This window comes from Myiozetetes cayanensis, unplaced genomic scaffold (assembly GCF_022539395.1).
Source record: "Myiozetetes cayanensis isolate MyiCay16 unplaced genomic scaffold, myiCay2020 scf41, whole genome shotgun sequence".
Classification (NCBI taxonomy): Eukaryota; Metazoa; Chordata; class Aves; order Passeriformes; family Tyrannidae; genus Myiozetetes; species Myiozetetes cayanensis.
This window is the reverse complement of record NW_026087643.1, coordinates 1,191,042-1,218,237: the sequence shown is the minus strand read 5'-3', so window position 1 is coordinate 1,218,237 and position 27,196 is coordinate 1,191,042. Positions and strand designations below refer to the sequence as shown.

The 27,196-nt window shown below is 54.4% G+C and overlaps 5 protein-coding genes across 5 annotated transcripts; all 5 read right to left on the bottom strand.

The window, feature by feature from the left end:
- Positions 1 to 17: 17 nt before the first annotated feature.
- Positions 18 to 2,790, bottom strand: LOC126647813 (keratin, type I cytoskeletal 10-like). Its single transcript, XM_050330344.1, has 2 exons — positions 2,255 to 2,790; positions 18 to 138 (listed from the first exon to the last, which is right to left on the bottom strand). The coding sequence occupies exons 1-2, from the start codon at positions 2,788 to 2,790 to the stop codon at positions 18 to 20; spliced, it is 657 nt and encodes a 218-aa protein (XP_050186301.1).
- A 3,666-nt stretch (positions 2,791 to 6,456) lies between these two features.
- LOC126647812 (putative small proline-rich protein 5) lies at positions 6,457 to 6,939 on the bottom strand. The gene has a single exon (XM_050330343.1). The coding sequence runs from the start codon at positions 6,937 to 6,939 to the stop codon at positions 6,457 to 6,459; it is 483 nt and encodes a 160-aa protein (XP_050186300.1).
- Positions 6,940 to 9,803: 2,864 nt separating this feature from the next.
- On the bottom strand, positions 9,804 to 10,028 carry LOC126647811 (keratin-associated protein 5-2-like). The gene has a single exon (XM_050330342.1). It carries the CDS (start codon positions 10,026 to 10,028, stop codon positions 9,804 to 9,806), a length of 225 nt encoding a protein of 74 aa, XP_050186299.1.
- Positions 10,029 to 14,393: 4,365 nt separating this feature from the next.
- Positions 14,394 to 14,627, bottom strand: LOC126647810 (keratin-associated protein 5-3-like). Its single transcript, XM_050330340.1, has one exon. The coding sequence runs from the start codon at positions 14,625 to 14,627 to the stop codon at positions 14,394 to 14,396; it is 234 nt and encodes a 77-aa protein (XP_050186297.1).
- A 5,331-nt stretch (positions 14,628 to 19,958) lies between these two features.
- Positions 19,959 to 21,020, bottom strand: LOC126647964 (keratin-associated protein 5-5-like). Its single transcript, XM_050330583.1, has one exon. It carries the CDS (start codon positions 21,018 to 21,020, stop codon positions 19,959 to 19,961), a length of 1,062 nt encoding a protein of 353 aa, XP_050186540.1.
- Between the last annotated feature and the right edge of the window lie 6,176 nt (positions 21,021 to 27,196).

Here is a 27,196-nt window from a genome sequence, read left to right as displayed (position 1 = left end):
GTTACTCCAGAAAAATGTTAATTGCCCACCACGCCTGGCTCGGGGAACCGGGGAGGTTTCTGGGCGGTCTTGTAAGCCTTGGACTTGGCTGAATTTACCTGTTTCTCGTGCTTAGTGCGAAGCAGCCACGTGCCCAAGCTGGGGAAGGGACAAACGTTAGGGGGAGGGTGGGCTGGTGGGGGTTGGGTTGTGAAGGGAACCCGAAAAATGAAAAAGGGAAAGGGAACAAGTGGTGCGTGGGAAAAGAAGAATCTGGGTTGTGAGTGGGTGAAGGAGACAAAGGGAATGAAGGGCTGCAGGTATGAGGGTGGCAGAAGGGGAGCACAGAGCCTGGGGCTGCTCTGTGTGTGTGGGGGGGGTGACCTGAAAACAAGGATTTGTGAGTGTCCCCCAGGAGAGATGGGGCCCTGGGGGGTTGCAGAGGGAGTTAAGTCATCCCCAGGATCTAAAACTCTTGCTGAGGTTTGATTTTGGGGTTTAGGGGTGGGACGTGGCCAGGTGAGGCTTTGCATCAAGCTCCTGCTGACCGTGGGAGTGGGTGAAGGAGCAACATCAGAGAGACTCCCAAATCCGAGCAAAACCAGCCAGGAAGCACAAAAAGGAGTCTTGCAACACTCCAAGCCAGTCTTTTCCTTCCTCAAAGGCTTTTAAAGAAGGAATTTAAAGCTCCACAGGAACCCAAGAGCACCCAGGTTGGAGGGGGGAGGACGTTGGGATCAGCATCTCCAGCGATTTAACGCTCAGTTTTGGGGGGGGAAAAAATGCCTTTCTGCCTGTGGATCTCCCCAGGGCTGATCCCAGCCAGGACTCTAGAGGCCACTCTAATATTAATAATGGCACGGATTGAACTGGAATTAAAATGCAGAGCCGTCAGCCCCCAGAGGAGCTGAGTCACCCGGAGCAGCCGAAGAGGTGAGGAAACCGGAACGCGGCTCGCGGTGTTTCACAAACGTTCGGGAGACGGGAAAACCCTTGTGAAACTTTGGATTCATCCCAGCCCAGGCCACGTGGGCGGGCAGGAGAAACCTGCTCGCCCTTTCTGTCGACCTCAGGGGTCCCCTGGCGGGGAGGACACTCGTGGGAGAACCCAAGAGGACCAAAGCGAGCCCTCAGCTGGTTCTCTGTGAGCCCTCACGTCTCCTGCTCTTCCCTGAGTGACCTGATGATATTTTGAGTGGGTGGTGGCTTTTTCCTTTGGGGTGATTTGTTGGGTTTATGGAAGGAGTTGCTTTTGGGGTGTTGCAAGGGCGGTTTGTTGGAGGTGCTAAACCCTCCACCCCAGGAAGGTGCCCCTGGCACCTCTTTCTGCTTCTTTTTCCTCAGTCAGGCCGGTGCTGCAGGAGAAATCTCCCCCCATCAACACTGGGGAGCAGCTGATGTGTCACATCCTGGGGGCTGGCCCAGCCAGCAGGTTATTTTGTTTTATTTAATTAATTAATTTATTTATTTTCCCCATGGCTGTATTACCATTTAATTACTGTGGTGCACCAACACGATGAAAACTGTTAGTTCCTCTCCCAGCAAGGAATCTGGCTGGGGTGGGAGGAAGAATCCAAAGACATCAGGCTGAACCACCAGGAGCCTCATGAGGGTGCAAACACCAGCTCTGGCCACAAGAAGGACCAGGAGCAGCTCGAAGGGATGAAGTGGAAAAAAAAAAAAACTGATGCCAAGGAGCTGTGGGGTTTGAGCAGTCATTTTTTTTATTGCCTCCACGTCTGCTGTGAAATCAGGAGGGGGAGAGCATTTAATGTTTCACACACAGCGTGGGTTGCACCTTCAAAGCACGTTACAAGCAAGACGACAAGAGCAGAGCCCCATGAGCAGCACAGGACAGGGGGCCCACCAGAGAGCGGGGTGAGACACATTCCCTTCGCTTGGCCTCGCTCCTCTCGCCTTCTACTTTATCTTCCGGGCTGGAATTTGGCAGACCTGCTTCTGCTGCTGGCTCGGGATGCCCTTTGGCACGGGCACACAGCCCTGCTGGACTTGAGGGGGGCAGACCTGGACGGGAGGGGGGCAGACCTGCACGGGAGGGGGACAAACCTGCACGGGAGGGGGACAAACCTGCACGGGAGGGGGGCAAACCTGCACGGGAGGGGGACAAACCTGCACGGGAGGGGGGCAGGTCTGCACTGGGACACACTTTGGGGCGCACTTTGGGGCGCTCTGTGGGATGCATTTCGGGGCACACTTTGGGGTGCTCTGTGGGATGCATTTCGGGGCACACTTTGGGGCACTCTGTGGGACGCACTTGGGGCTGCTCTGCGGGATGCACTGCGAGACCTTCCCATAGCTCGCCTTGCCCCCCCGGTACCCCGACCCGTGGCACCTCTCGGAGCACACGGACCCCCCGTATCCCTGAGCTCCTCCTGACGACCCGTGGCACCTCTCGGAGCAGACAGACCTCCCATATCCCTGCCCTGACGACCCGTGGCACCTCTCGGAGCAGACAGACCCCCCGTAGCCCTGGCAGCCCCCCGAGGAGCCGTAGCCGTACGAGGGTCTCCGGACGCAGCCGTGGCAGGACCCGGAGGAGCCGTAGCCGTGGCAGGACCCGGAGGAGCCGTAGCCCTGGCACCTCTCGGAGCAGACGGGCTGCCTGTAGCCGTAGTGCCGGTAGTCGTGGCCCCTCATGCCCTCGGCGCCCTCGCCGTGGCAGCCCGAGGAGCAGCAGTTGGCGTAGCCGTAGCGGAACGGGGTGCGCCGCGTGTCCAGCCACGAGCCCGAGGGGTCGTACCAGGTGGAGTTCAGGTTGAAGAAGGATTCCCTTCCCGAGGAGTAGATCATCGTGGGGGGGAAAAAAAAAACACAACACCCACAACCTGGAAAACGGCAGGTTTGGGGTCAACGTCTCTCCTCTGGCTTCGTTTGAGGGCCCCCGTAAAAGTGAGGCGTGACCGGGTCACACCTGACTGTCCCGAGGGTCTGGATCTGAAGGAAACACCTTCAGCTGCCCAATGCTGGCTTCAGGTTAAGTCCAAACCCTCTTTCTGACCTTCCCCTTCGTTTTTTTTTTTCCCCCCCCTCCAGGAAGAGAACCGACCATAAAACACCACGTGTGTAAATCCCACACCCGAGTCCCTCGAGAGCTTCTTTCTTGGCGTAGCCCCGTGGTGCCAATCCCACACCCAAACCTCCCAACACCTCCTCTCTTGGCTTAGCCCATCACTCTGGAAGGCTCAAGTGTACCAAGTCAGCTCTGTGACCTCCTGAAATCCAAACCCCCATCCGAAAAATGACCCAGGGCTGTGTCTTACCCTGTTCCTGAGGCAAGGCAGGTGCTGACCAGGGGGGAGCAGATTGTGAGAGGAGAAGGGACCGGGGGCCTTTTATAGGGCTCCAAGTCTTCCCCTGGTAAATGAAACACTCTGTAGGAACGAGGATTAAATTATTTATTGGCAAAACATCTCCTCCATTTGGATGCTGTTCCCATGTCGTGCTTGACTCACGATTTCTGATAAGCATCTTTTAATTACCCAGCGGGGCACATAAAAGGACTTGGAGCGTTTAAGCCACACATTTGTCTGTGTGAGGAGGGTAATAAAGTACTTATTCACCATCTCCAGAGCACCAGGGCACTGAGTGGAGGCTGATGTGTGACCTGTGAGTCAGGAGCCACGATGTGCCCAGGGTTAACGACCTTCTGCTGCCCAGGAGGGACCTTTCCAGCAGGTGCCTGAAGCACAAACAGGTGACAGGGGAAGAGCCAGCTCAGAGTCACCGAAAGCAAATTGTGCTGATGGGTTTCGGTGAGGAAGAGGTTGGTTCTGTGCCTGGTGGGGGGAGGCCCTGGCACAGGTGACTGCCCCTGGATCCCTGGAAGTGTCCAAGGCCAGGTTGGAGCAACCTGGGAGAGTGGAAGGTGTCCCCGTGGCAGGGGGTGGGACAGGATGATCTTTAAGGTCCCTTCCGACCCAAACCATTTCAGGATTCCATGTGCTGGTTTAGGTGGGGTGTTAGGAAGGAATCCTTCCCTGTGAGGGTGGTGAGACCCTGGCACAGGTTATTCCATGGATTATCCATCCCTGGAAGTGTCCAAGGCCGGGCTGGAGCCACCTGGTCTCGTGGAAGGTGTCCCTGCCCACGGCAGGGGCTTGGAACTGGGTGATCTTTAAGGTCCCTTCCAACCCAAACCATTCCAGGATTCCATGGGTGGTGCTGCCTCAAGGTTTTTGGCACAGTGTCCCGTGGCAACCTTGTGGGCTGGACTGCCCACCCAGCGTGGACTGGGTGGAAGAACTACACGAAAAACTGGCTGGTGGATGAACTACATGAAAAACTGGCTGGTGGATGAACTACACGAAAAACTGGCTGACACTGGTGCTGGTCCTGCTCAGGATCTTCACTGGCACCCTGGATTAATGGGGTGGACTTGGCAAATCTGCAGGTGGCACCAGCTTGGGGTGAGGAGAAACGATCCTGTAGCTGGGATGAGCTGAGATGGACTGGGATGGACTAACTGGGATGGACTAACTGGGATGGACTAACTGGGCTGAGAGTGGCAAATGGAAAGCAGTTTGGAAGATAAGATGGACCAAAGAGCTGAGCTGGAGATGCTGGTCAGGGCTAAACTCGGCCTGTGGGCTCTGAGTCACCGCACTGGGCCAGTGCCTGGGAACTGGGAAGGGGCTGGGAAGAAAAGAGCTGATAAAATAAGGGATCTCCTAAGCTAGATTTCACATCTAAAAGGGGTGTTTTGTTGGGGTGAAATTAGAGACACGACAAAAATAAATTGTTGTGGTGAAGGGGAAAAAAAAAAGAAAAAAAGAAGAAAAAAAAAAAAAGAAAAAAGGAGAAGAAACTCCTTTTTTTTTTCCTCCTTTCCAGTTTTCCCCCCCGGGGGGGTTCAGCGAGGACACGCTTGAGCAACAACACAAGATATTTTAATGCACTTTGTGGGAGGCTTTTCTGGCAAAGTGAGAGAGGGAAGAAGAAAAAAAAGCAGCTTTCCAGTGCCTGGGAGGCGCTGAGCGGGGGAAGAGCCGGGGCTGCATCTTCCTTGCAGGGGTGAAAAGGCATCCCTGGCACGCACAGCCACACCTCACGTGCCGGGGCCACGCGCGCTCATTTCGGGTGATTAGCATTTAAATTGAGGGTGTTGTTCCCTCGCGCGGGGCTCTGCGGGGCGAGGAAAGGCGCTGGAACAACTCAGGGGGGGCAGATCCGGAGCTGAAACGCTCAGGTGTGAACCCTGATTTCGACTCGAATTTTCCTCGTGGAGAGAATTTTAGTGGCTTTTTTTTTTTTTGCGTTAAAAAATAAATAATAAAATAAAGGAACCAAGTGTCTGCTAATTTTTTTTTTCCAGCTTTATTCTCGAACACACTGGGAGAGAAAATAAATGTACAGGAGAGTCCCTGATGCTCCTGCAGTCACAGTGGTTACTTTTTTTTTTGTTTGTTTTTTTCCCCCTCCCCGGTAAAGTCCTGTTGCTGTTCCCAAACATCAAAGTCCACCAAACCCACGGGAGGAAGGTGAATCCGTGGCAGGATGTTCCTCCATCTCCAGGGGGGGAGCTGGGAATTTAAAGTGTCAGTGCTGGGGGCCAAGCAGGGTGGGGGTTGGGACCCCAAATCTTTTGACGATGTGCAAAGAGCAGCAATGAAACCAATCAGCCACGGGAGCATCATTTGGACAAGGAGTGAACCCCCCCCTCCCAGCACTGACTGGGGACACAATGGGGAGGGGTCCCAGAGGCTGGGGAGGGGTCCCAGACCCTGGGAAGGGGTCCTAGGTGATGGAGAGGGGTCCCAGATGCTGGGGAAGGGTCCCAGATGCTGGGGAAGGGTCACAGGTGCTGGGGAGGGGTCCCAGACCCCAGGAAGGGTCCCAGATGCTGGGGAGAGGTCCCAGACTCGGGGAAGGGGTCCTAGGTGCTGGGGAGGGGTCCCAGACCCCAGGAAGGGTCCCAGATGCTGGGGAGGGGTCCCAGAGCCCTGGGAAGGGGTCCTAGGTGATGGAGAGGGGTCCCAGATACTGGGGAAGGGTCTCAGACCCCAGTGAGGGGTCCCAGATGCTGAGGAAGGGTCTCAGGTGGTGGAGAGGGGTCCCAGACCCCGGGAAGGGGTCCCAGATGCTGGGGAAGGGTCCCAGACCCCAGTGAGGGGTCCCAGGTGCTGGGGTGGGGTCCCAGATGCTGGGGAGGGGTCCCAGAACCCGGGAAGAGGTCCCAGATGCTGGGGAGGGGTCTCAAACCCCGGGAAGGAGTCCCAGGCACTGGGGAGGGGTCTCAGGCCCCAGTGAGGGGTCCCAGATGCTGAGGAAGGGTCCCAGATGCTGGGGAGGGGCCCCAGACCCCGGGAAGTGGTCTCAGACGGTGGAGAGGGATCCCAGACCCCGAGAAGGGGTCCCAGGTGATGGGAAGGGGTCTCAAACCCCGGGAAGGGTCCCAGGCACTGGGGAGGGGTCTCAGGCCCCAGTGAGGGGTCCCCCAGCACCTCGCTGTCCCCGTGCTCAGCACTTCTGCAGGCAGGGCGGCAAGAGAGTGACCTGCTTGTGCTGGTGGTGGCCGGGGTGTGGTGGCAGGGGGATGGGGGCCGGGTGGCACCTCTGGACGGGCGGGGGGCACCTCTGGACGGGCAGGGCGGGGCACCGCTGGACGGGTTGGGGGCAGCGATGCTGCAGGGGCAGGGGCTGCAGCACCACGGGGGGACTGTCGCTGTCATCCTCGGGGGGACACTGCTCCACCCTCCTCCTGGGCTTGCCACCTCCGTCCCGGTCCTGGCAGGGCGGGGATGGCCGGTACTGCTGGAGGGGCCTCCGGTGGATCCTCACGGGCGGGGGGCAGGCGAGGGGCGAGTGGTTCACCTCCACCCGCCGGCGGGGCTTGCAACTCTGCTGCTGCTGCTGCTGGGGCGGGCACGGCTCCTGGAGGGGCTGGCAGCCCTTTGGGGGGCTCTGGCAGGACCCCTCGAGGTCGTGGCTGAGGCTCCCCATGGAGGGGTTGTGTCCAGCCCATCCCATCGTGGCACGAGTCCTGCTCGCCGAGGCTTTTCTGGTAGCGCATCCTGGAGGGGGGGAGGCAGGCAGAGATCACCACGGTCATTCCTGGAATCCTGGAGGTTGGAAAAGCCCTCCCAGCCCATGGATCCAGCCTGTGCCCCATCCCCAGCTTGGCCCCATCAAGCCCAGAGCGCTCAGTGCCAGTTCCAGGCCTTCCTTGGGCACCTCCAGGGGTGGGGACTCCAAAACTCCCTGGGCAGCCCCTGCCAAGGCCTCACCACCCTTTCCAGCTACAAATTCCTCCTCATGCCCAGCCTGACCCTCCCCTGGCACGGCTTGAGGCCGTTCCCTCTCCTCCTGTCCCTGTTCCCTGGGAGCAGAGCCTGACCCCTCTCAGCTCCCCCCTCCTGTCAGGGAATTCCAGAGCCAGAAGGTCCCCCCTGAGCCTCCTTTTCTCCAGGCTGAGCCCCCCCAGCTCCCTCAGGAGTTTCTCCTCGTGTGACTCACAAGCCCCTCAAGGAATAAACCATCTTGGGGGGAAAAAACCAACCAAACCAAACCACACCACAACTCCTTTTGTTTTTCTGTTTGTTTTTTTTTTTTTCCATTTCTGTGAAAAAATCGTGAGGAACCTGAGAGAGCCGAGAGAATCCAACTCACCCTTGGGAGCAGGACGGACGGGCTGGGCAGGGAGTCGGAGTCCTGGGGACAGAGCCGGGGCTGAAAGCTTTTATATGTGGCCGAGTTCTCTTGGGAATGAGACATGCCCTGGGAATGAGGAGCCCAGCTCTGCCATGGCCATGTGTGTGTGTGTGTGTGTGTGTTGTTTTTTTTTTTTTTTTTCCTGGCACTTGCTGTCGGATTAATCAGCCCCAATTAGCATCTCCCTGGCTGGAACGTCAGCTCAGCCCCTTTGCATGTGCAGTGGCCCCATTATCTAATTAGCTGTGCCACTGGTCATGCTCGGGTGTGCTGTTCCCTCCTGTCAGTCCCATGGGATCCTGGGATGAAGGATACCTGGAATGCCGGCACGCTGAGTGAGGTGCCCAAAAAAAGAGGCTGTGGGAAAACCACAGGAAGGCTCGGGAGTCCTTCCAAGAGCACGGGGTGGGGAGGGACTCCAGGGTGACATCAGGACCATGAGGAACTGCCTGCCCTGTGTGTGTGACTGGAAGGCTGGAGCTCCAAACACAGGATCCCTACGGACACACCAGGAGCAGGGATGGAGCAGGGCAGGCTGGGGGATGGGATGTTTATTTAACTGATTTTTTTTATTATTATTTATTTTAAACCTTTTTATTTATTTTTAACCCTTATTTAAACGAATTCATTCCCTTCCCAGGTCGGGAGCACCCCGGCCAAGTGAGTGACTGCACAGCGAGGACGAGCCTTTTACGTGTGGAAAATCCGCTTTTATGTGTGGAAAATCCGGAATGAGGGCAGCCAGAGGAGCAGTGACCTCATGGACCAACAATTCCAGCGCAGCCACCTTTCTGACATTTTCCTTTGACCCATTTTTTCAGCTCAGCTGCTCCGTTGAGGCATTTTTTAAGGACCAGGAAAACATCTCTCCCAGCGGCCCTCGGGGCAGGAGGCACTTCCATTCACTCCCCTCCACGGTGGAGCCTCTCCAAGGGATGCTCAGAGGTTTGTGCAGTGGAATTTGGGTCTGAATCACCGGGAAAAGCATGTGCAGAATTCAGGGGCGTGGTCTCAGGGCGGTGCTTGGACCTGGAGCTCTGCTGGAGATAATTTATTCCATAGCTGCAGGGACAGTGGAAAAGAACTTGGTACCTGACAGGGCCAACCAGGATTTTAGGTTTAGAACTCGTTCCCAGTGCCCCAAGATTATTCTGGGCTTGGATTTAAAGCACTTGGAGTCACTTCCCTTTCCTGAGGATGTCACAAATCACCAAGTGCAAATATTTAATTCCTTAATCTTGCCTCTCAAATTTTGCCACGTTTGAGTAGAATCCCAGATAAATTAGGTGCTTTTTCTGAATCCTTCAGGCTGGATTTATCTCTGGGGCTCTGGGCAGCCTGGTCTGGTGGGAGGTGTCCCTTGCCATGGCAGGGGGGTGGGATGAGATGATCTTTAAAGTCCCTTCCAACCTAAACCATTCTAGGATTCTTCCAATGACTTCCTGCTCTATTTAACCTTACTGACAAGATATCAAACCTCTTAAAAGGTTCATCCAACCTTTCAAATCTCAGCAAATTCCCTGGAAAGGGTTCCATCAGGAGAAAAGACCTTTAGCTTTAGGACAGCACAGATGCTTTGATTGCAAACGATGTCTTCAAAGTCAAAGCAGGGGTAAGAGAATGAAACTGGGTGATCAAGAAATAACACCGACAAGTCCTGCTTTTCCCCCTGCACGAGAGAATTTCACCACTCTGGGGTGCTGTCGTCAGCAGAATGACAAAGAAGTTGCAAAATTAATCACATTGAGAAATTAAACAAATGCTTAAAAACGTCCCAGCCTGGAGCTCGGGTTGAAAAGACAAAGAGAGTTAAATGAATAAACATCAGCCAGGAGTTTGCAGGATCATAACTGACACGTTTTATTGTGATTCATGACTAATTAGGGGCTAAAGGGAGGAAAAGGGAGAATTGGCAGCATCAAACACCCCACACACCCGGAGGGGAGAGGAACAGGGGGCTCGGGGGCTCAAGGAGGGGGATCAAGGAGGGGGATCCCACCCACGGCCGGGCAGCGACTGCACAAGCAGTGGGTGACCAAAAGCAGGCGAAGGAGAGGAGATCTACGGTCTGTAAGCAAAGCAGGGGTGGTGTCCATATCCAAATCCACGTCCAGAAGCACAGGGTGAGCCGGGAGGGCAGCGGGCAGGGGGGGGTTTTAGTTGCCACCACAGCAGCCGCCGCAGCAGCCCCTGTTGTTGTTGCTGCTCATGGTGTAGCAGCAGGTCATGGGCATGCAGCAGGACTGCATGGGCGTGCAGCAGGGGCTGCAGCACTGCATGGGGGAGCAGCACACGGGGGTCTTGCAGGACTTGGGGCTGCTGTAGCAGGTGACGGAGTAGCTTCTGCCTCCTCCGCAGCAGCCGCAGCCTCCGTTGGGCATCTCGTCGGTTGGAGAGCTGGCAAAGCTGGGAAGGAGGAGCACAGAATGGCAGAATCTGCTGAGCTGGAAGGGAACCGCAAGGACCACCCAGTCCAACCCTCAGCCCTGCACAGGATCATCCCCAAGAGTCCCACCCTGTGGCCCAGAGGATCATCCAAAGCCTCCTGGAGCTCTGGCAGCCTCGGGGCTGTGCCCACTGCCCTGGGGAGCCTGTTCAGTGCCCAACCACCCTCTGGGGGAAGAATCTTTCCCTGAGATCCAACCTGAGCCTGCCCTCACACAACTCCTGGGGTCCTGTCCCTGGTCCTCCCAGAGGAGAGCTCAGTCCTTCCCCCTCCTCTGCCCCTCCCCAGGAAGCTGGAACTGCAGAGTTTGGGTTTTTTTCTCTGCCTGAATCTCCTGGTTCTTTAGGCAGCTTAAAGCCTCCTTATCCCAAAGTCCATCCCAAAGTCCCTGGTGTCCAGGATCCCAGGATAAGCCTGTCCCTGGGATCTCCAGGGCATTTTTGGGTTGGACACCCTTGCACTTGGAGTATTGTCCAGCACTGGTTCCATCAGAGAGAAACCACTCAGGGCAAAGCTGGGAGGAGCAGAGGGAGCGTCTGTGACCAGGAACAGGAGGTTTGGAAATACAAAATTCATTCCAAGCCCTGGTTATGCTCAACTTGGGACGTTTGAGGAGGTGAAATCAAACCTTGCCTCGTTCTGTAAATCTTGATTGTAACTCCTCTTTTTCCTGCAGTGTCGGTCCCACCTCCTCCTTCCAGGGCATCCCCAATTTCCCAGGGAGAGCAACCCAGCCCAGTTCACACAGCCCTCAGTCTGGGCCCTCCTGGAATGTTCTCCATCCCCTGGGATGCTCCCGGAGCCTCCTTTTAACATTCCCAGCCCTCGTAACTCCTCGTGCAGAGTTTCCAGGAGCCCAGCTCCCAAACCCCACCCCAGCTCCCCAGTTAGATCCAGCTACTGCTCCCAGATACCCAAATTTTCCTTTTGGGAAATGAGGGGAGATTCAGAAGGTCTCACTTACCCTGCTGAAGAGTGAGGAGACGTGAAGGGAGGAGAAGGCGAGCGAATGAAGCGAGCCGGGCCAGGAGACCTTTTATAGTCCTCAACACCTTCCTCCTGGAAGTGAGACAGCCATTGACCATCCCAGTTTCCCCTATTTACCCACCCAAACCCATAGTTTTTAGCCCTACGTGTCTCCTGGTATTTGCATTTCGCCCCATTACTCGTTGATCACCACCTTCCTCCGTCGGGGCCCCATAATTGTTTTAGCCTGCAGATAATCAGAGGGCTGCTATGAATACTGATGAATTTGTCCTCCCCACAACCTTGCAAGGGGAGCCAGAAAAATGCACCCTCCTATCTGCTGGACAAAGGCGGGCGCCGAGGGCCGGGGATGTTCCGGGACTTACTCAGCACCCTCCGCTGCTGAGTCAGTGCGAGACCCGAAAACAGAAACCTCGTGTCTTTGGGCCTCGGGATTTGGGTTGGTTGTTTCATCAGGCTGGTGTTTGAAACGCGGGGTTGGGTGGAAAGGTGTCACGGGAAATGGGGGCTGTTTGTTCCTCCTCACGTGAGGAGGGAGCGTTTGGGGCTCGTGACTCCTGCGAACGTCGCGGAGTCTTGGGATGGTTTGGGCTGGAAGGGACGTTAAAGAGCATCCATTTCCCCCCCCTGCCATGGGCAGGGACGGCTCCCACCAGCCCAGGTTGCTCCAACCTGGCCTTGGATGCTCCCAGGGATGGGGCAGCCACAGCTTCCCTGGGCCTCCCCACCCTCACAGGGAAAAATTCCTTCCTAATATCCATCCAAACCTCCTCTCTGTCAGTCTGAACCCACCCCTACTCCTCCTGTCACTCCAGGCCCTTCTAAATAGTTTTTCCTCGTGTTTCTTGAAGGATCCCTTCAGGTCCTGAAAGGCCACAGCCAGGTCACCCCAAAGCTTTTCTTCTCCGGGCTGAACAATCCCAATTTTCCCGGCCTTGCGCCCCGAGAACATCTTTGGGGTGCCAAAACCACCTTTGATTTTTGGTTTGCCCAAACTTCTGCAAATCCTCCAGCCTCTGTATTGAGTATTCCCTTCTGAATATTCATAATGGTGTTTATTATTTTAATTATTTTTATTATTTTTATTAATATTTTATTAATATTTTATTAATATTTTATTAATGTTTCTCTTTTTAACTAAAAATTGAGCGGGGAAGCTCTGCCTGTGCAAGACTGATCTGGGACTGGGTGTGATTCAAGTCAGCGAGTCCCTCCTGCAACCTCCCCTTCCATCATCCACCTGAAACCCTCTTTGCTGAGCCCTGGCTGCCCCAAAAAGGACCACCCTCAGCTCCTCACCAGGGAGGGGAGGGGGCTTTAAATTGGTGCAGGACCCTCTGTGGGTGCTGGAAATGGAAGGAGCACAAAAAAGTGAGAAGTTTGAGGTGTCCAGCCCAGAAAACCGGCCCTGAGTGGGAGGCAGGAACTCTGCTGAGACTTTGAGGAGGTGAAACCATTTCCTTGGGAGGGGAAGAGGAAGGGAGGAAGGCCAAGGCAAGGCAGAGCCTTGGGCAGGGTGGATGAATCCTTGTTGAACACTTTGCTGTGGGGCTCAGCCCTGGCAGGAATGGAGGGGGGGTTGGGGAGGAATTGTTTTTTTTTTCTCCACGCTCTGAAATTGCAGCTCCCGCTCTGAGGAGCTCGGGCATTATCCTGAAGAGCTGCCTAATGAGAGGATGGTGGAGCCTGCCTGGCGAGTTCCCCTGTGCTTCCTCTGCTCCCTGGGCATCCCTGGGGTGCTCTGCAGAGGGGTCCTCTCGGGTGAGCTGCCCCCAGCCCCCAGGATGGCCACGGTGGTCTTGGTTTGCTCTCTCCCAGTGCCAGGGCTGGGGAGCAGATTTTTTTTTAGTGCTGTTTCAGCCCTGCAGGAAACGCTGCCAGCTCCTTTCCAGGCTTCCCTGGCACGGGAATAATTCCTTGGGTGAAATACTGGAGAACAAGCCTTGTAATTGCAACTTCTGCAGGCAGGGCAGGAGAACACGAGTGGCATTTCCTCCCCAGCAGGTCCCCTCCGAGGAGGAACCAACTTGCCAGCCCGAGAGAACTGATTTATTTATTCACTTACAGGGAGTTATTAATGGGGCAGAAGTGGAGGGGAACACTTCACTTGAGCCTCCAGAGGGAAATTTTCCACGGGCAAGCCCTGCAACTGTGAGAAGGGCTGATCTAGGGGGGGCATTTCCAACCCAGGGGAGTCGTGTCCAGCTGTCGGTGTAACCACCTTTGGGGAGCAGGATAAGGATCATAATGCAAAGAAGGGACACATCAATGTGAAAACAGAGTGGGAAAAGGGCATTAAATGCATAAAAAGGGGCTGTGGGGCAGATTTTGAAGGGTTTGGTTCAACTCCAGCTGATCCTGTCACTCCCTGAAGGTGGTGGAGCTTTCTCAGGATTTGTCCCTCCCACTTCAACTCTGTGTTTGGCTACTCAGATGTTTCAGCAGAGGCAAGACCTCCATCTCCTAAGTGCCAAACTGTTTATTTGGCTGCCTGCAGGTCCTGAGGCAGATCTCTGGCTGCTTGAAATCTGGGGAGCTTTCCTGTGTCAGATTGTTCCAGAAGGGGCTCACGTCCTTCACGAGTCCATTGTATTTTTTTCACAGGGGTCACAGAATGGTTTGGGTTCAAAGGGACCTTAAAGCTCATCCCATTCCACCCCCAGGGACACCTTTCAGTAGCTCAGGTTGTTCCAAGCAGTGTCCAACCTGGCCTTGGACACTTCCAGGGATGAGGCAACCATAGCTTCTCTGGGCAAGCTGTGCCAGGGCCTCCCCACCCTCACAGAGAGGAATTTCTTCCCAATATCCAACTTAAATTTTCCCTTTTTCACCTTGAACCCATCCCCCTTGTCCTGTCACCCCAGTTCCTGATGAAAAACCCTGCAGCCCCTTCAGACACTGGAAAGCTGCTCTGAAGTCTCCACACCACCTTCTCCTCTCCTATTTCCTCCCCATTTCTTTGTCATGGGCTGGGGTGGGGGGGAAATACTGCCCACAGAGGTACCAGAACAAACACACCAACTCCAGGAGGTTTTGCAGGGCTCACAAACTACAGTTTATTGGGGGTTTTGCTTTTCAGACAGCTCGAAGCAAAAACAGCGATGGAAAGAACTCAAAACATCCCACACCCCAAGAAGGAAAAGCGAAGAGCAGGGGCCGGGGGCCGGCGAAGGAGAATCATGTTGGTGGCTTCAAAGCCCTTCACAAGCACCTGGCAGGCAGGGAGAGAAGGGAAGATCTACATCTCTAAGTGAAGGAGGGAGGGTTGTTATCCACATCCAAATCCAGGGGAGAGGGAGGAGCCGGGGAGGGCTCAGTTGCCGCCGCCGCAGCAGCCGCCGTTGCCGCCGCCGCAGCAGCCGTTGTTGTTGTTGCTGCTCATGGTGTAGCAGCACATGGGCATGCAGCAGGACTGCATGGGCATGCAGCAGGGGGTGCAGCAGGGGCTGCAGCACTGCATGGGGGAGCAGCACATGGGCCTCTTGCAGGACTTGGGGCTGCTGTAGCAGGTCACGGAGTAGCTGCTTCCTCCTCCGCAGCAGGACATCTTGGTGGTTGGAGTGTTGGCAAAAGCTGGAAGGAAAGCAGAGTTTGGGGTTTTTGTTTTGGTTTTTTTTTCTACCTGGATAGCCCTGCTTAAAGCATTCTTATCCCAAAGTCCATCCCAAAGTGTGGCCTGGTGTCCAGAGTCCCAGCACAGCCTGTCCCGGAGATCTCCACATTTTTGCATTGGAGAAACATGGCTTTAGCACCTGGTCCAGCACTGGTTCCATCAGAGAGAAACCACCCAGACAGTACCCAAACCCATCTCTGGTTCCAGACCCACCTCTGGTCCCAAACTCAGTCTCTGGTCCCAAATCAATCTCTGGTCCCAGACCCACCTCTGATCCCAAACTCAGTCTCTGGTCCCAAATCAATCTCTGGTCCCAAACCCATCTCTGGTCCCAAACCCATCTCTGGTCTCCAATCTCTGGTCCCAAACTCAATCTCTGGTCCCAAACCCATCTCTGGTCCCAAACCCATCTCTGGTCTCAAACCCATCTCTGGTCTCAAACCCATCTCTGGTCTCCAATCTCTGGTCCCAAACTCAATCTCTGGTCCCAAACCCATCTCTGGTCCCAAACCCATCTCTGGTCTCAAACCCATCTCTGGTCTCCAATCTCTGGTCCCAAACTCAATCTCTGGTCCCAAACCCATCTCTGGTCCCAAACCCATCTCTGGTCCCAAACCCATCTCTGGTCTCAAAGCCAACCTCTGGTCTCAAAGCCAACCTCTGGTCTCAAAACCAATATCTGGTCTCAAAACCAACCTCTGGTCCCAAACCCAATTCCTGCTCCCCAGATCTTCTGTAGCACCTGGTCCCAAACCAGGCACTACTAAAAAATCCTGCAGAAACCCGCAGAAACCCAGCCCAAAAGTGAAGGCAAGCAGCAAACTCCAACTTACCCTGGCGACCAGTGAGGCCTGGAGAGAAGTGGAGAGGTGTGAATGAAGACCCCTCTGCCAGGGAGCCCTTTTATACAATCCAAAGCCTTCCCCCCCTGGAAATGAGGCATTCCTTGGCTATTCTGACTCCCCTGGGGGGGTAAGGGGATCACCCAGCACATCCTTCCCACGTGTCTTCCGGGGGTTTAATCTTCACCTCTTTCCTTTTGCTCACCTCCTCAATCCTGCCCTCTTGGTAATTACTCCTCCACACGAACAACAGACGCAAATTTGCCAATGAATTGGCGTTAATGGCACCGGAGGCAGCTCTGAGGAAGCTCCAATTTCCCCGGGAATGGCCTCGGGACACTCTCAGCAATGTGCCCGGGGCTGGGTGGGGGCTGAAGCAGTGGGAGAACCACGCCTGGAACTTGGGAATGTCCCTGCTCATTCATCCCCTCTGCCCTTGGTGGGGAATTTTTTGGGGGGGACACACCAGTGGAAACTATTGGTCAGTGGGAATCCTGGTTTTGCTGTCCAAAATTTAGGCTGAAGGGTTTCTCCTTTCTCAGTCTTGCTCTTGGGTCTCCCTTCGGGGTGCTGGGCCCTCAAACTCCCTGCTTTTTATTTCTGTTATATATTAAGGTTTTTTTTTTTTTTTTGGTTTTCATCCATAGAACAGGTGGATCAAATCTAAACTAAGCATCTCTCAAGGCAGTCAGTACTGGAGGCGTGAGGTTCCATTTTCTGAGGTCATTCCTGACTTTGGAGACAACTTGTGGCCATGGCTTTTGAGAGTTTCACGTGGTTTGGCTCCGTGTCACTGCACGAGAACACAAGGAATTGTGGCCACGTGCCGAGCCAGGACAACCCCATGTGAGGAGGAGAAGGAGAAGAAGAAGGAGAAGAAAAAGAAGAAGAGGAAGAAGAAGATGAAGAAGAAGGAGAAGAAGAAGAAGAGGAAGAAGAAGAAGAAGAAGAAGAGGAAGAAGAAGAGGAAGAAGAAGAAGAAGAAGAAGAAGAAGAAGAAGAAGAAGAAGAAGAAGAAGAAGAAGAAGAGGAAGAATAAGAGAAAGAAGAAGAAGAAGAAGAGGAAGAAGAAGAAGAAGGAGAAGCAGAAGAAGAAAGAGAAGAAGAAGAAGATGAAGAAGCAGAAGAAGAAGAAGAAGAAGAAGAAGAAGAGGAAGCAGAAGAAGATGAAGAAGCAGAAGGAGAAGAAGAAGAGGAAGAAGAAGATGAAGAAGAAGGAGAAGAAGAAGAAGAGGAAGAAGAAGAAAAAGAAGAAGAAGAAGAGGAAGAAGAAGAAGATGAAGAAGCAGAAGAAGGAGAAGAAGAAGAGGAAGAAGAAGATGAAGAAGAAGAAGAGGAAGAAGAAGAAGAAGAAGAAGAAGAGGAAGAAGAAGAAAAAGAAGAAGAAGAAGAGGAAGAAGAAGAAGAAGAAGAAGGAGAAGAAGAGGAAGAAGAAGAAGATGAAGAAGGAGAAGAAGAAGAAGAAGAAGAGAAGAAGAAGAAGATGAAGAAGCAGAAGAAGAAGGAGAAGAAGAAGAGGAAGAAGAACATGAAGAAGAAGAAGAAGGAGAAGAAGAGGAAGAAGAAGAAGAAGAAGAAGAAGAAGAAGGAGAAGAAGGTGATGATGTTATTTTCATGTCACGAGGGGGGCCACCAGCAAAAGACAAGAGTTCCAAGGTGCTGAGGCAGCGCCTACTCATGGGCAAATCACCTCCAGCAGGCTCTGACGGTGGGGCTGATGTGGTGGCAGGTGATCCCCTGGTGGCTGGGACGTGATGTGTCTTCCCAGGATGCGACCGTGACCTCCCGTGACGTTGGGTGGCCCTTCTGGAATTGTCCCCAGGGGAGCACTGGTTAGGTCACCGCATAATAAGCCAGAAACTTGCCTGCAGGAAGCAGCATCCTGCCTGTGTAAACCCTCAGACATCTGCCCCCCTGAGTAAAAAGTCATTAATCACGTTTTTGTCGGGGTTTATTGTTTATTTGTCGGCCAAGATGGTCCCAATCATCGCAGAAATGAGGATTTTATGAAGCACAGGGATGTAGAACGGTTAGGGTTGGAAGAGGAGACCAAAGATCGTCTAATCCAACCCTCCTGGATGGGCAGGGACATCTTCAATGACATCAGGTTGTTCAGAGCCCCGTCCAACCTGGCCTTGGACACTCCCAGGGATCCAGGGGCGGCCACAGCTTCTCTGGGCAAGCTGTGCCAGGGCCTGCCCACCCTCCCAGGGAGGAATTCCTTCCCAATACCCAATCTAAACCTCCTCTCTGGCAGTGGGAAGCCTTTCCCCCTTGTCCTGTCCCTCCAATCCCTTGAGCAAAGTCCCTCATTCATCTCTCTTGAAGCCCTTTGGGGCACTGGAAGGGGCTCTGAGGTTCTCCCTGGAACCTTCTCCTCTCCAGGCTGAACCACCCCAACACTCCCAGCATTTCTGGCATTTTTTCCTGCTGTTAAATGCCATTTAATTTACAGCTGGGTCAGAAATAAGATCTCCATCAAGACCTCCATCAAGTCCCTTTTACGTGTGTGATGTCTTGTGAACTTCTGTGGTGGTTCCCTGAGTTTGGGACCCGCAGGACCTTTGTGAAACGGGGCAGGATCTGACCCTGCAGCTTTTCCAGGTTGGATGGGGCTCTGAACAACCTGGACTAGTGGGAGGTGTTCCCTGCCCATGGCAATGGGTGGAATGAGATGATTATTAAGGTCCCTTCTGAGCCAAACCATTCCACGATTCCATGATGAAATTAAATAATCACAAGATTTCCCTTAACCGAGGCACTTCTGCTCTAGCTATGGTATAAAATATTCTCCTGCCTGCATTGTACCTCTTCTTAAAAACCTCTTGAATGCCTGAGAAATGTTTTCAGAAGAGTTAAACAGGTAGGGACGATGATTCTAAGGCAGATTGAGGAAGCAATCAAGCCGGGCGCTCGAGGCACCTTCCCCAGACGTGCAATTCAGGCCTGACTCCTGCATTTTAATAGCAAAGAAAGTCCCAGCCAGGGAGGAAAGGCATCACCTGACTCATGTGTGGGCTATTCCAGGAATGAAGCTTTTCAGTTGTTGTGTTGAGCCCCGGGTTTCACTCCCGTGCTGGGAGTCGGGGAAGGCGCGGGGAACGCTCTGCTCACCTAAGGACAGCTCCGGGTGGTTTTTGGGCTTTTATCTGGGCAAGATGGTGGTGGAAGAAGATGCTGCCTGTGCTCAGTGAGTAGTGAATTCCTCTCAGTGCCTGCTGAAATGCCCTTGGCAATGTAAGGGAGCTCCTGTAAGTCTCATTGGGGTCCACAACCTCCTCCCGAGGGGCAGCTCCGATCTCTGCTCTGTGTGAGCAGTGACAGGACCCAGGGAAGGGGCTGGAGCTGTGCCAGGGCAGGGTTAGGATGGATTTTAGGAAAAGGTTCTTCCCCCAGAGGGTGGTTGGGCACTGCCCAGGCTCCCCAGGGCAGTGGGCACGGCCCCAAGGCTACCAGAGCTCCAGGAGGGTTTGGACAACGCTCTGAGGGACAGGGGGATTGTTGGGGTGTCTGTGCAGGGTTAGGAGTTGGATGGATGATCCTTGTGGGACCCTTCCAGCTCAGGACATTCCATGATTCCATGATTTATGGAGTGGTTGTGTTTCCAGGCGGTGGGATCGTGCCTCTATCAGTCCCTGCAATATGAGTTTTAATTACCTTAACCTTTTTAAGTTTTATAGCAAACACCGATGTGTTGTGGCAGATCGGGAGGGGCGAGAAGGGATCTTAGGATCGTGGAATGGTTTGAGTTGGAAGGGACATCACTGAATATCATCCAGTCCCACCCCCTGCCACGGGCAGGGACACCTCCCACTATCCCAGGGTGCTCCAACCTGGCCTTGGACACTCCCAGGGACGGGGCAGCCCCAGCTTCTCCGGGCAGCCCATTCCGGTGGCTCAGGCTGCTCTGCTCGCTGCCTTCAGACACGACCCAACTCCCACCAGCAAACCACGCAGATCTTTGTTCCCTGAATGTCCTGCTGTGCCACTGGAGCTCACCTGCAGCCAGGAGGGCACCGCAACCAGGACAAACTCCGGGTGAAACTCGCGGAAAGAACAACCAAAGGAGCAGGTGTTGCGTTTTGAGTAATGCTCAGTTTTATTGTCTACAAGCCAAGGGAGGGAGCGAAGAGGGATCCCATCACCAGCAAAGGTCTCCCAAGTCCCAAACACCAAGAAGAGAGTTAACACCCCACTAATATCTAACGGCTCTTTGCCTTACACAATGGCTGATAAATTGGAGATAATAACTAAAGGACAGGAAGAAGCAGCAGCTTAAGCTTGAAAAGAAGAAGAAGAAGGAAAGGAAAATCACTACGTGTTGGCTCCATCACGATGAGCACCAGAGGCAGAGGAGCAGGTTTTCATCTCCTGTTCTCGTTGCTGGAGCTGGCAGAGGTGCCTTTGCCACGCCAGGGGCGGCTCAGCAGCTCTTCTTGATGCAGCACTGCTGGATGGGGATGCAGGGGACGCAGCACTTCCTGACGGAGGTGCAGCACTGCACGGGGCTGCAGCACACCACCACGGGCTTCTTCTTCACCACGTAGGAGCAGCAGGAGGAGCAGCAGCAGGGCCGTGGGACGCAGCAGACCGACTTCTGGCACACCTTGGTGCAGCACACGGGCTGCTGGCACGGGTCACAGCAGGTCTGGCACGGGTCACAGCAGGGCTTCTGGCACGGGTCACAGCAGGTCTGGCATGGGTCACAGCAGGGCTTCTGGCACGGGTCACAGCAGGACTGGCATGGGTCACAGCAGGTCTGGCATGGGTCACAGCACACAGTCTGGCATGGATCACAACATGGCTTCTGGCATGGGTCACAGCAGGGCTTCTGGCACGGGTCACAGCAGGGCTTCTGGCACGGGTCACAGCAGGGCTTCTGGCACGGGTCACAGCAGGTCTGGCATGGGTCACAGCAGGGCTTCTGGCACGGGTCACAGCAGGTCTGGCATGGATCACAACAAGGCTTCTGGCATGGGTCACAGCAGGGCTTCTGGCATGGGTCACAGCAGACGGTCTGGCACGGGTCACAACAAGGTTTCTGGCATGGGTCACAGCACACGGTCTGGCATGGATCACAGCAGGGCTTCTGGCACGGGTCACAGCAGGTCTGGCATGGGTCACAGCAGGTCTGGCATGGGTCACAACAAGGCTTCTGGCACGGGTCACAGCAAGTCTGGCACGGCTCACAGCACACGCTCTTCTGGCATGGCTCACAGCACACAGTCTTCTGGCACGGCTCACAGCAGGTCTGGCACGGGTCGCAGCAGGTCTGGCACGGCTCACAGCACACGCTCTTCTGGCACGGGTCGCAGCAGCAGGACTGCTGACAGGGGCTGCAGCACACGCTCTTCTGGCACGGCTCGCAGCACACGGTTTTCTGGCAGGGGCTGCAGCACACGCTCTTCTGGCAGGGGCTGCAGCACACGGTCTTGGTCTTCACGACGGAGCAGCATCCCGTGGAGCAGCATCCAGTGGAGCACATGTTGTTGGGAGTGTGGTGGAAGGGCAGACGGAATGAGGGACCTGAAACACAGCGGACGTTCAGGCATGGCCCCCGTCTTGCCAAGCCTGGTGTTTGTTTTAGCCTGGAAATGCTGCTGTGGGTGGTTCACATCCCACCCCGCTTCCTGCTGAGCTCCTCGAGGTGCCCAAACTCCCTTGAGTCGCCAAGAAAGATCCTTCCAGAAACCGGGCCGACTGTCGCTGTCCCGGAGAGATTTCGACCACCTTCCCTCCTCCCTGGATTTCCACCCCAAGAAGCTCATTTCCCACTCTCCTCTCCCTACTTTTTTTTTTTTGCTAGACCAACAGGCTCAAAAGCTCCGAATTTCCTAGAGAGCTGTAGATCATGGAATCATAGAACACTTCGGGTTGGGAGGAGACCTCTAAAGGTCAATCCAAAACCCCAAAACCCACCTGCAAAGATCGAACTCAAAGAACACGTTTCCACTCGTTGCTTGGCCAAACCCCCAAAACCATCCCCACCACTGCTAGGAGGTGCCACTTACCGTAGCAGCTGAGAGGTGAAGCTGTGTGAGGAGCAAAGGGACCAGGGGACCTTTTATTCAGCTCAGGATTGTCCTGCCGGACATGAGGTACCCCCCAGCAATTCGGGATTTACGCACTCAACCCGTACTTATTCACCCCATGGGCCTTCAGCTGTTTAGCCTTTGCCTCCTGGGTTTTGACCAACCCCTCAATTTTGTGTCATTATCAATTCGTCGTGTGAATTTTTTACAGTTTTTTAATGTCGAGTTAATTCTTGCGGGATTCTTGAAAGGGTTCTTTTTTTTTTTCCCCCCTGCTCGTTTTGCATATGGTAAAGCTGCTTGTTCAGCTGGAGAGTGCTTAATTAACATCAAAATCCTCGTTAAGGTTGAGGTGCAGTGGATTCCAGAGGCCTCTGGACGTTGGTCGCTCCTTGATAATGATTTTTTTAGAGTAGAATTCCAGGAAATGGAATTCCATGGCCTGAAGGAAGAAATGGTGAAGCCCAGTTGGGGTCTCTGGCCATCAGAAGGGCAAATATGGAACAGAAAGCTCTTGAGGTCTCATCCCCCCCCTTGCCTCATCCCATCTGTGCATGGGACGACGCTTGGCCTTGGAATAGAATCATGGAATGTCCTGGATTGGGTAGGGAAGGGACCCACAAGGATCCCCAAAGTCCAACTGCTGGCCCCGCACAGCCCCAGCGATCCCACCATGCCCAAACCCTCCCCGAGCTCTGGCAGCTCACGATCAGACGTTTCAGGTGCAAAGACGGTGCCAATTCCCCGTGGAAATCCGGAATTCGGGGTCAGCTCGGGGTCCACGTTTTTCCCCCTGACTCCTTTTTGACTCCCAGCTGCTTTTTGATGCATTCAAATCAAAGCCCGATGCAAAAACCCCCCCCCCACACCCCACCCTGGAAATTTTGCATCCTGTTTATGCAGAATTCCTATTCAATTCTTTCCAAGCTCCCCTCTGCCCTGGAGTGATGGAAGGGCCAGCTACGGATGTGATTTCGGGAATAACTCAGTGCTCACCTCTCAGTCACCCGTGGACAGCCATTAAGTGCTGATGACAACGATCGCCTCGTGATTATTCATTAATGACCGACCTTAATATCTGCTTTTGCGTGAGGGATGGCCTGGGCACCTCGAGGATTTCAAATTAAGCCACACATCTTTATGGAAATATTATCTCCCTGCTGTCAGAGGAAATTTCGGGGAGGGGGAGTTGGGACCGCGAGTGACGTGATGGAAGGTTTTGTGCCTGAGGTCACCCCGAGGAGAAGGGCTGATCCTGCTGCTCCCTCTGTCCTGCACCCTCCCTGGAGACACCCTGAGTCCTGCTGAGGCGAAGGAGAGAAGATTTAGGCTGTGTTTGCTCAGCCAGGACTAAAATCTTGGGCGCTGAGGGCACGATAGGTCGTCGTGAACCTCCTGTTTGGCTTCTGTTGACACAAACCCTCCGTTTTCACCCAGTTCTGTTGGGCAACTTCTCTTCAGATTTGGCTGCTTCGAGGAGCTGCTCTTGCTTGGGAGGGTTCAGAGGGCCGTGAGGTCACCACTTCTCCAGGCAAGGTCTTTCCAAGGTCAACGTTCCTGCTCGCTAAAAACACGGGCTTAATTGATCTCAGCTTCATGCTAATGAGCAGGTGAGACCAGCTCAGTGCCACACATTATCATCTAATTAGTGATTGAAATTTATATACCATCTGAGCACCTGCACCTCTGCCAACAGCCAAGGGGATTTCTGAGCCTGCAGAGAAATTCCAGGAGAATCCAATACTGGGAATGCGGGGAATCCTGAGCAGGGGGGGTGAAGTAAGAGGTGGTGAAAATAAGGCAGTTTTTTTGTGTGACTTTGTGTGGATTTGGTGCATTGCTCTTTCCTTTACCAAACCCCCATCCTGCTAGAGCTGGATGTGAGTATCAAAAGCGTTTGGAGCTCTGTGGGATGGATCTTCAGGGATCCCAAGGGGAGACCCATCACCGATTGTACCCAAGGAAAGAATCAAACTGGAGACATAAAAAATTCCCAATTCAATTTTGCACCGAGTGGGGGGCGGTTTAGGATGCTCCATAAGGTGCCTCTCTGTCTGTTTGGATTGGAGGATTATGGATGCAGTGAAGCAACCCTTGCTGGCAAACAAATTCCTCCCCATTAATCCTTAGGGGGTTTCCTGCAGTTTATCCTGGTTGTGGAAATCCGCTGTTAAGTTATTTGACACGTATAAAGCAGAGCAGAAACGTCCCTTTAGGCTGTTTAGAGTGTTCTCCTCTCCAGAGGCTGAACATTCCCAGCTCTCCCAGCCTTTCTCCACAGGGGAGGGGCTCCATTCCCTTTCCCAACCTCGTGGCCTCCTCTGGCCTCGCTCCAAGGCACAGAAAAGTTCCGTGGTCGGTCAGGGAGGAGAAAGTTGGGAGTGCTGGGGCAGCAAAAGAAAGTCTCACTTTGAAGATCAAACCCACTGCTGTGGGCACAGAGCTCCCCTAACCCAACACCCACCTGCAGGGAGGGCAGGAATGAGTCAGAAAAGGAGTTTTCGGGGGCAGCAGCCGAGGGTCGCGTGAAGATGAGGCCGCCTCTTGGCGAGGACCACGACCCACATGCAAGGTGAGTAATTAATTGCTCTCTGCGTCCCACTGGCAGCTTTTCCTTTTCAGCCTGTCCCCCTCTGTAATGACAGTTTTCTCCACAGCCTGTAAATAGGGAATTCCCATTACCTACAGGCCAACTGGTCATTTAGTGGGTATTGCCGAGCTCGGCTCGTTCCAGCCCCATTTCCCATGCCTGGGATGGGTTGATGGTGGATGAGTCACCCCAGGGAAACCTTCTCTCCTTTAACAAGGGGGAAATTGTTTAATTGAGGGTATTCCAAAGGCAGGCTGCAAAATCCCTGCGGGATTTGCTTTGCTTTTGCTTCCAGGTACAGCAGCGGGAAGGTGAGAAACACGAAGTAAAAACGTGAATCCACAGGTCAGGCCCCTCCTGGCTGGAAACCTGAACCCCCCCCAGCATGTGCTGAGCTCACTGCAGGGATTTGTTTGCAATTAACCTTCCCAGCCCTCTGCGTGAGGTGCTCCTGGAATCGCTGCCGGGAGCTGCAGGCATTTTTCCATGGCTTTCATGTTTCCTTGGCATTCCTCCCTCTTGAGCTGCTCTTAAAGCACGGCTCCAAACCCACGAGAAAACGCAGAGGCCACCAGACAAGCACGGAATCCCAGGATTGCTGAGGTTGGAAAAGACCTCCGGGATCATCCAGGCCACCCTGTGCCCCATCCCCACCTTGTCCCCCAGCCCAGAGCACTCAGTGCCACTTCCAGTCCTTCCTTGGACACCTCCAGGGGTGGGGACTCCCCCACCTCTCTGGGCAGCCCCTGCCAAGGCCTGACCACCCTTTCCATGGGGAAATTCCTCCTGATGTCCCCCCTGACCCTCCCCTGGCACAGCTTGAGGCCGTTCCCTCTCCTCCTGTCCCTCATTCCCTGGGAGATGATCCTTGGGCTCCCCCCTCCTGTCAGGGAATTCCAGAGCCAGAAGGTCCCCCCAAGCCTCCTTTTCTCCAGGATGAGACCCCCCAGCTCCCTCAGGAGTTTCTCCAGACCCTTCTCCTGCTTCTCCAGCCCCTTGATGTGATTTGAGGGGCCCAGACCTGGACGCAGCACTCGAGGATCCACCTGGCACAGAAGGACAATCCCTGCTCTGCTCCTTTTCCCCCTCTATTTTTGATCCAACCCAGGTGCCCCCTCGGGCTTCTTGGTCACCTGGGCACACCTGGGCTCGTCACCCTCACCCTCAGGCCCTTCTGGAGCTTCCCAGCCACTCTCCCCCCAGCTGGAGCTTTTCCAGGGGATTGCTGAGATCCAAGCAGAGGACTCGACACTCGGCCTTGTCAAACCCATGCCTTGGCTTGTTGGTCCATCCTCTGTGACAGAGCAGTGACTAAAAACATCCACAGCTGTTTGTCTGGCTTGAAACACCATTTTTATTGTCTTGCTGAAGCAGAAAAGCAAGGAGGAAACCGTTCCCTCGGGGGGGGAGAGCGCGTTGCGTCCGAAGAAAGAGGATAAACGGCTCAAAAACTCGTGGAACCAAGAGGCTTCACCCAAAAATGGTGTCACCTCCAACCCTTTTTAGGGCCGTTTGCCTGCAGAGAAGGCTGGAAAAAGGCTGGAAAAAAGGCTGGAAAAAGGCTGGAAAAAGGCTGGAAAAAGGCTGGAAAGCCACGGGCACGGCGCTGAGCTCGAGGCTTTTGAGGTGGGCTCAGATCCTCCTTCAGTACTTGGGGTATGAGGGTGGCATCTTGCAGATGTTCTTGGCGTACTGGGGGGAGAAGGGGGCCGGGGGGCAATAACGCTGCACGGGGGGGTAATAACACTGCTTGGGGGGGCAATAACTCTGCATGGGGGGGCAGTAACGCTGCACGGGGGGGCAGCAGGGGGTCACGTAGCTGAACTTCTGCACCGGCTGCCTCTGGATGATGTAGTGGCAGGAGGAGCGGGAGCCGTGGCAGGAGGAGCGGGAGCCGTGGCAGGAGGAGCTGGAGCCGTGGCAGGAGGACTCGTAGCCGTGGCAGGACCCCCGGGAGCACATTTTTCCTGGAGCTGTCGGCAGAGCTGAGTGGAGCAAGAGAGCAGCGCGGTGAGAGGAGGGCCAGGTTCGCTTCCTGCGTTTTCTCCCCCACTTTTTAATAATATTTTTTTTCCTCGAGACCTCCAGCCTGGAGTCTCCGGATTCTCCTCCCTTTTTCACTCTCAGTCCCGGTGGACCTGCTGGGCGTGCTCTGGGAGTTGCTGTGGGAAATCAGGTCCCTTACAGGCCAACTGGAGCCTCCACGAACCCATTTCCAAACCCACCTCCCTTGTGAAAGAGCTCAGAGCTTGCGCTCCCTTCGAGCACCTTCCCGGTGATCCCCATCCCTCCACCTGCCATTCCCTCTTCCCCAGAGCCACAGGGAGGAGGAACTTATCCAAGTCCCAGCTCCCAGGAGGCCCTCTTGTGGAGTTTCCTTCTCCCTCAGCCAGAGCAGAAACGATAAAATTGGCCTTACCCTCTTCAGCCTCAGCGAGAAGTTTCTGGAAGCGAAGGCGAGCGACTGAGGACGGCCGGGCCGAGCGACCTTTTATACCCTCCAAAAGGTTATCTGGGATGTGAGACACCTCTGTGCAATGCCAGTGCAATCATTTCCGCTCTCAATCCCTATTTTTAGGGTTTTCCTCTTTTGACACGCCACGGGTAATTCCTAACGCAGGGATTTTCCTCGGGAGGCTGACACTAATCCGACGGGCGTTAATTAGCCGGGCCAGGGGATAACTGGGATTGCATCAGCAACAACAGGAAGGTCTCAGAAATGCTGACTCCTGGGGTAAGGTCCCCAGTTGGGCGCAGGTGACAGCTCAGGACTTTAATTTGCCCTGTTGCCGAACGCCAAGAGGAAATGTGGGATTTATCAGCCGCCACTCCTGGGGCACGGCACGGAGCTGGAAAATCCGGAGGGATCTCCTCGGTTCCCTGGTGTGGCAAAAGAAAAAAAAAGGAAATGGTTCTGGTTCTTCTTCACGTGTTTCCTTGGGTTGGGGATGATCCCATCAGATTGTTCCACATGAATCAAAGGTTGTTGGTGCGTAGGGTCGGAGGGAAAACAGCTGACCATGAGCTCTGCACAAGGGA

Coding starts and splice junctions, on each gene's coding strand:
- LOC126647813 (XM_050330344.1), bottom strand. CDS start 2,790: ATGATCTACTCCTCGGGAAGGGAATCCTTCTTCAACCTGAACTCCACC. Junction 139..2,254: donor ATCCCGCAGAGCAGCCCCAA/GTGCGTCCCACA, acceptor TCCCTTCCCCAG/CTTGGGCACGTGGCTGCTTC.
- LOC126647812 (XM_050330343.1), bottom strand. CDS start 6,939: ATGGGGAGCCTCAGCCACGACCTCGAGGGGTCCTGCCAGAGCCCCCCA.
- LOC126647811 (XM_050330342.1), bottom strand. CDS start 10,028: ATGCCCAACGGAGGCTGCGGCTGCTGCGGAGGAGGCAGAAGCTACTCC.
- LOC126647810 (XM_050330340.1), bottom strand. CDS start 14,627: ATGTCCTGCTGCGGAGGAGGAAGCAGCTACTCCGTGACCTGCTACAGC.
- LOC126647964 (XM_050330583.1), bottom strand. CDS start 21,020: ATGTGCTCCACTGGATGCTGCTCCACGGGATGCTGCTCCGTCGTGAAG.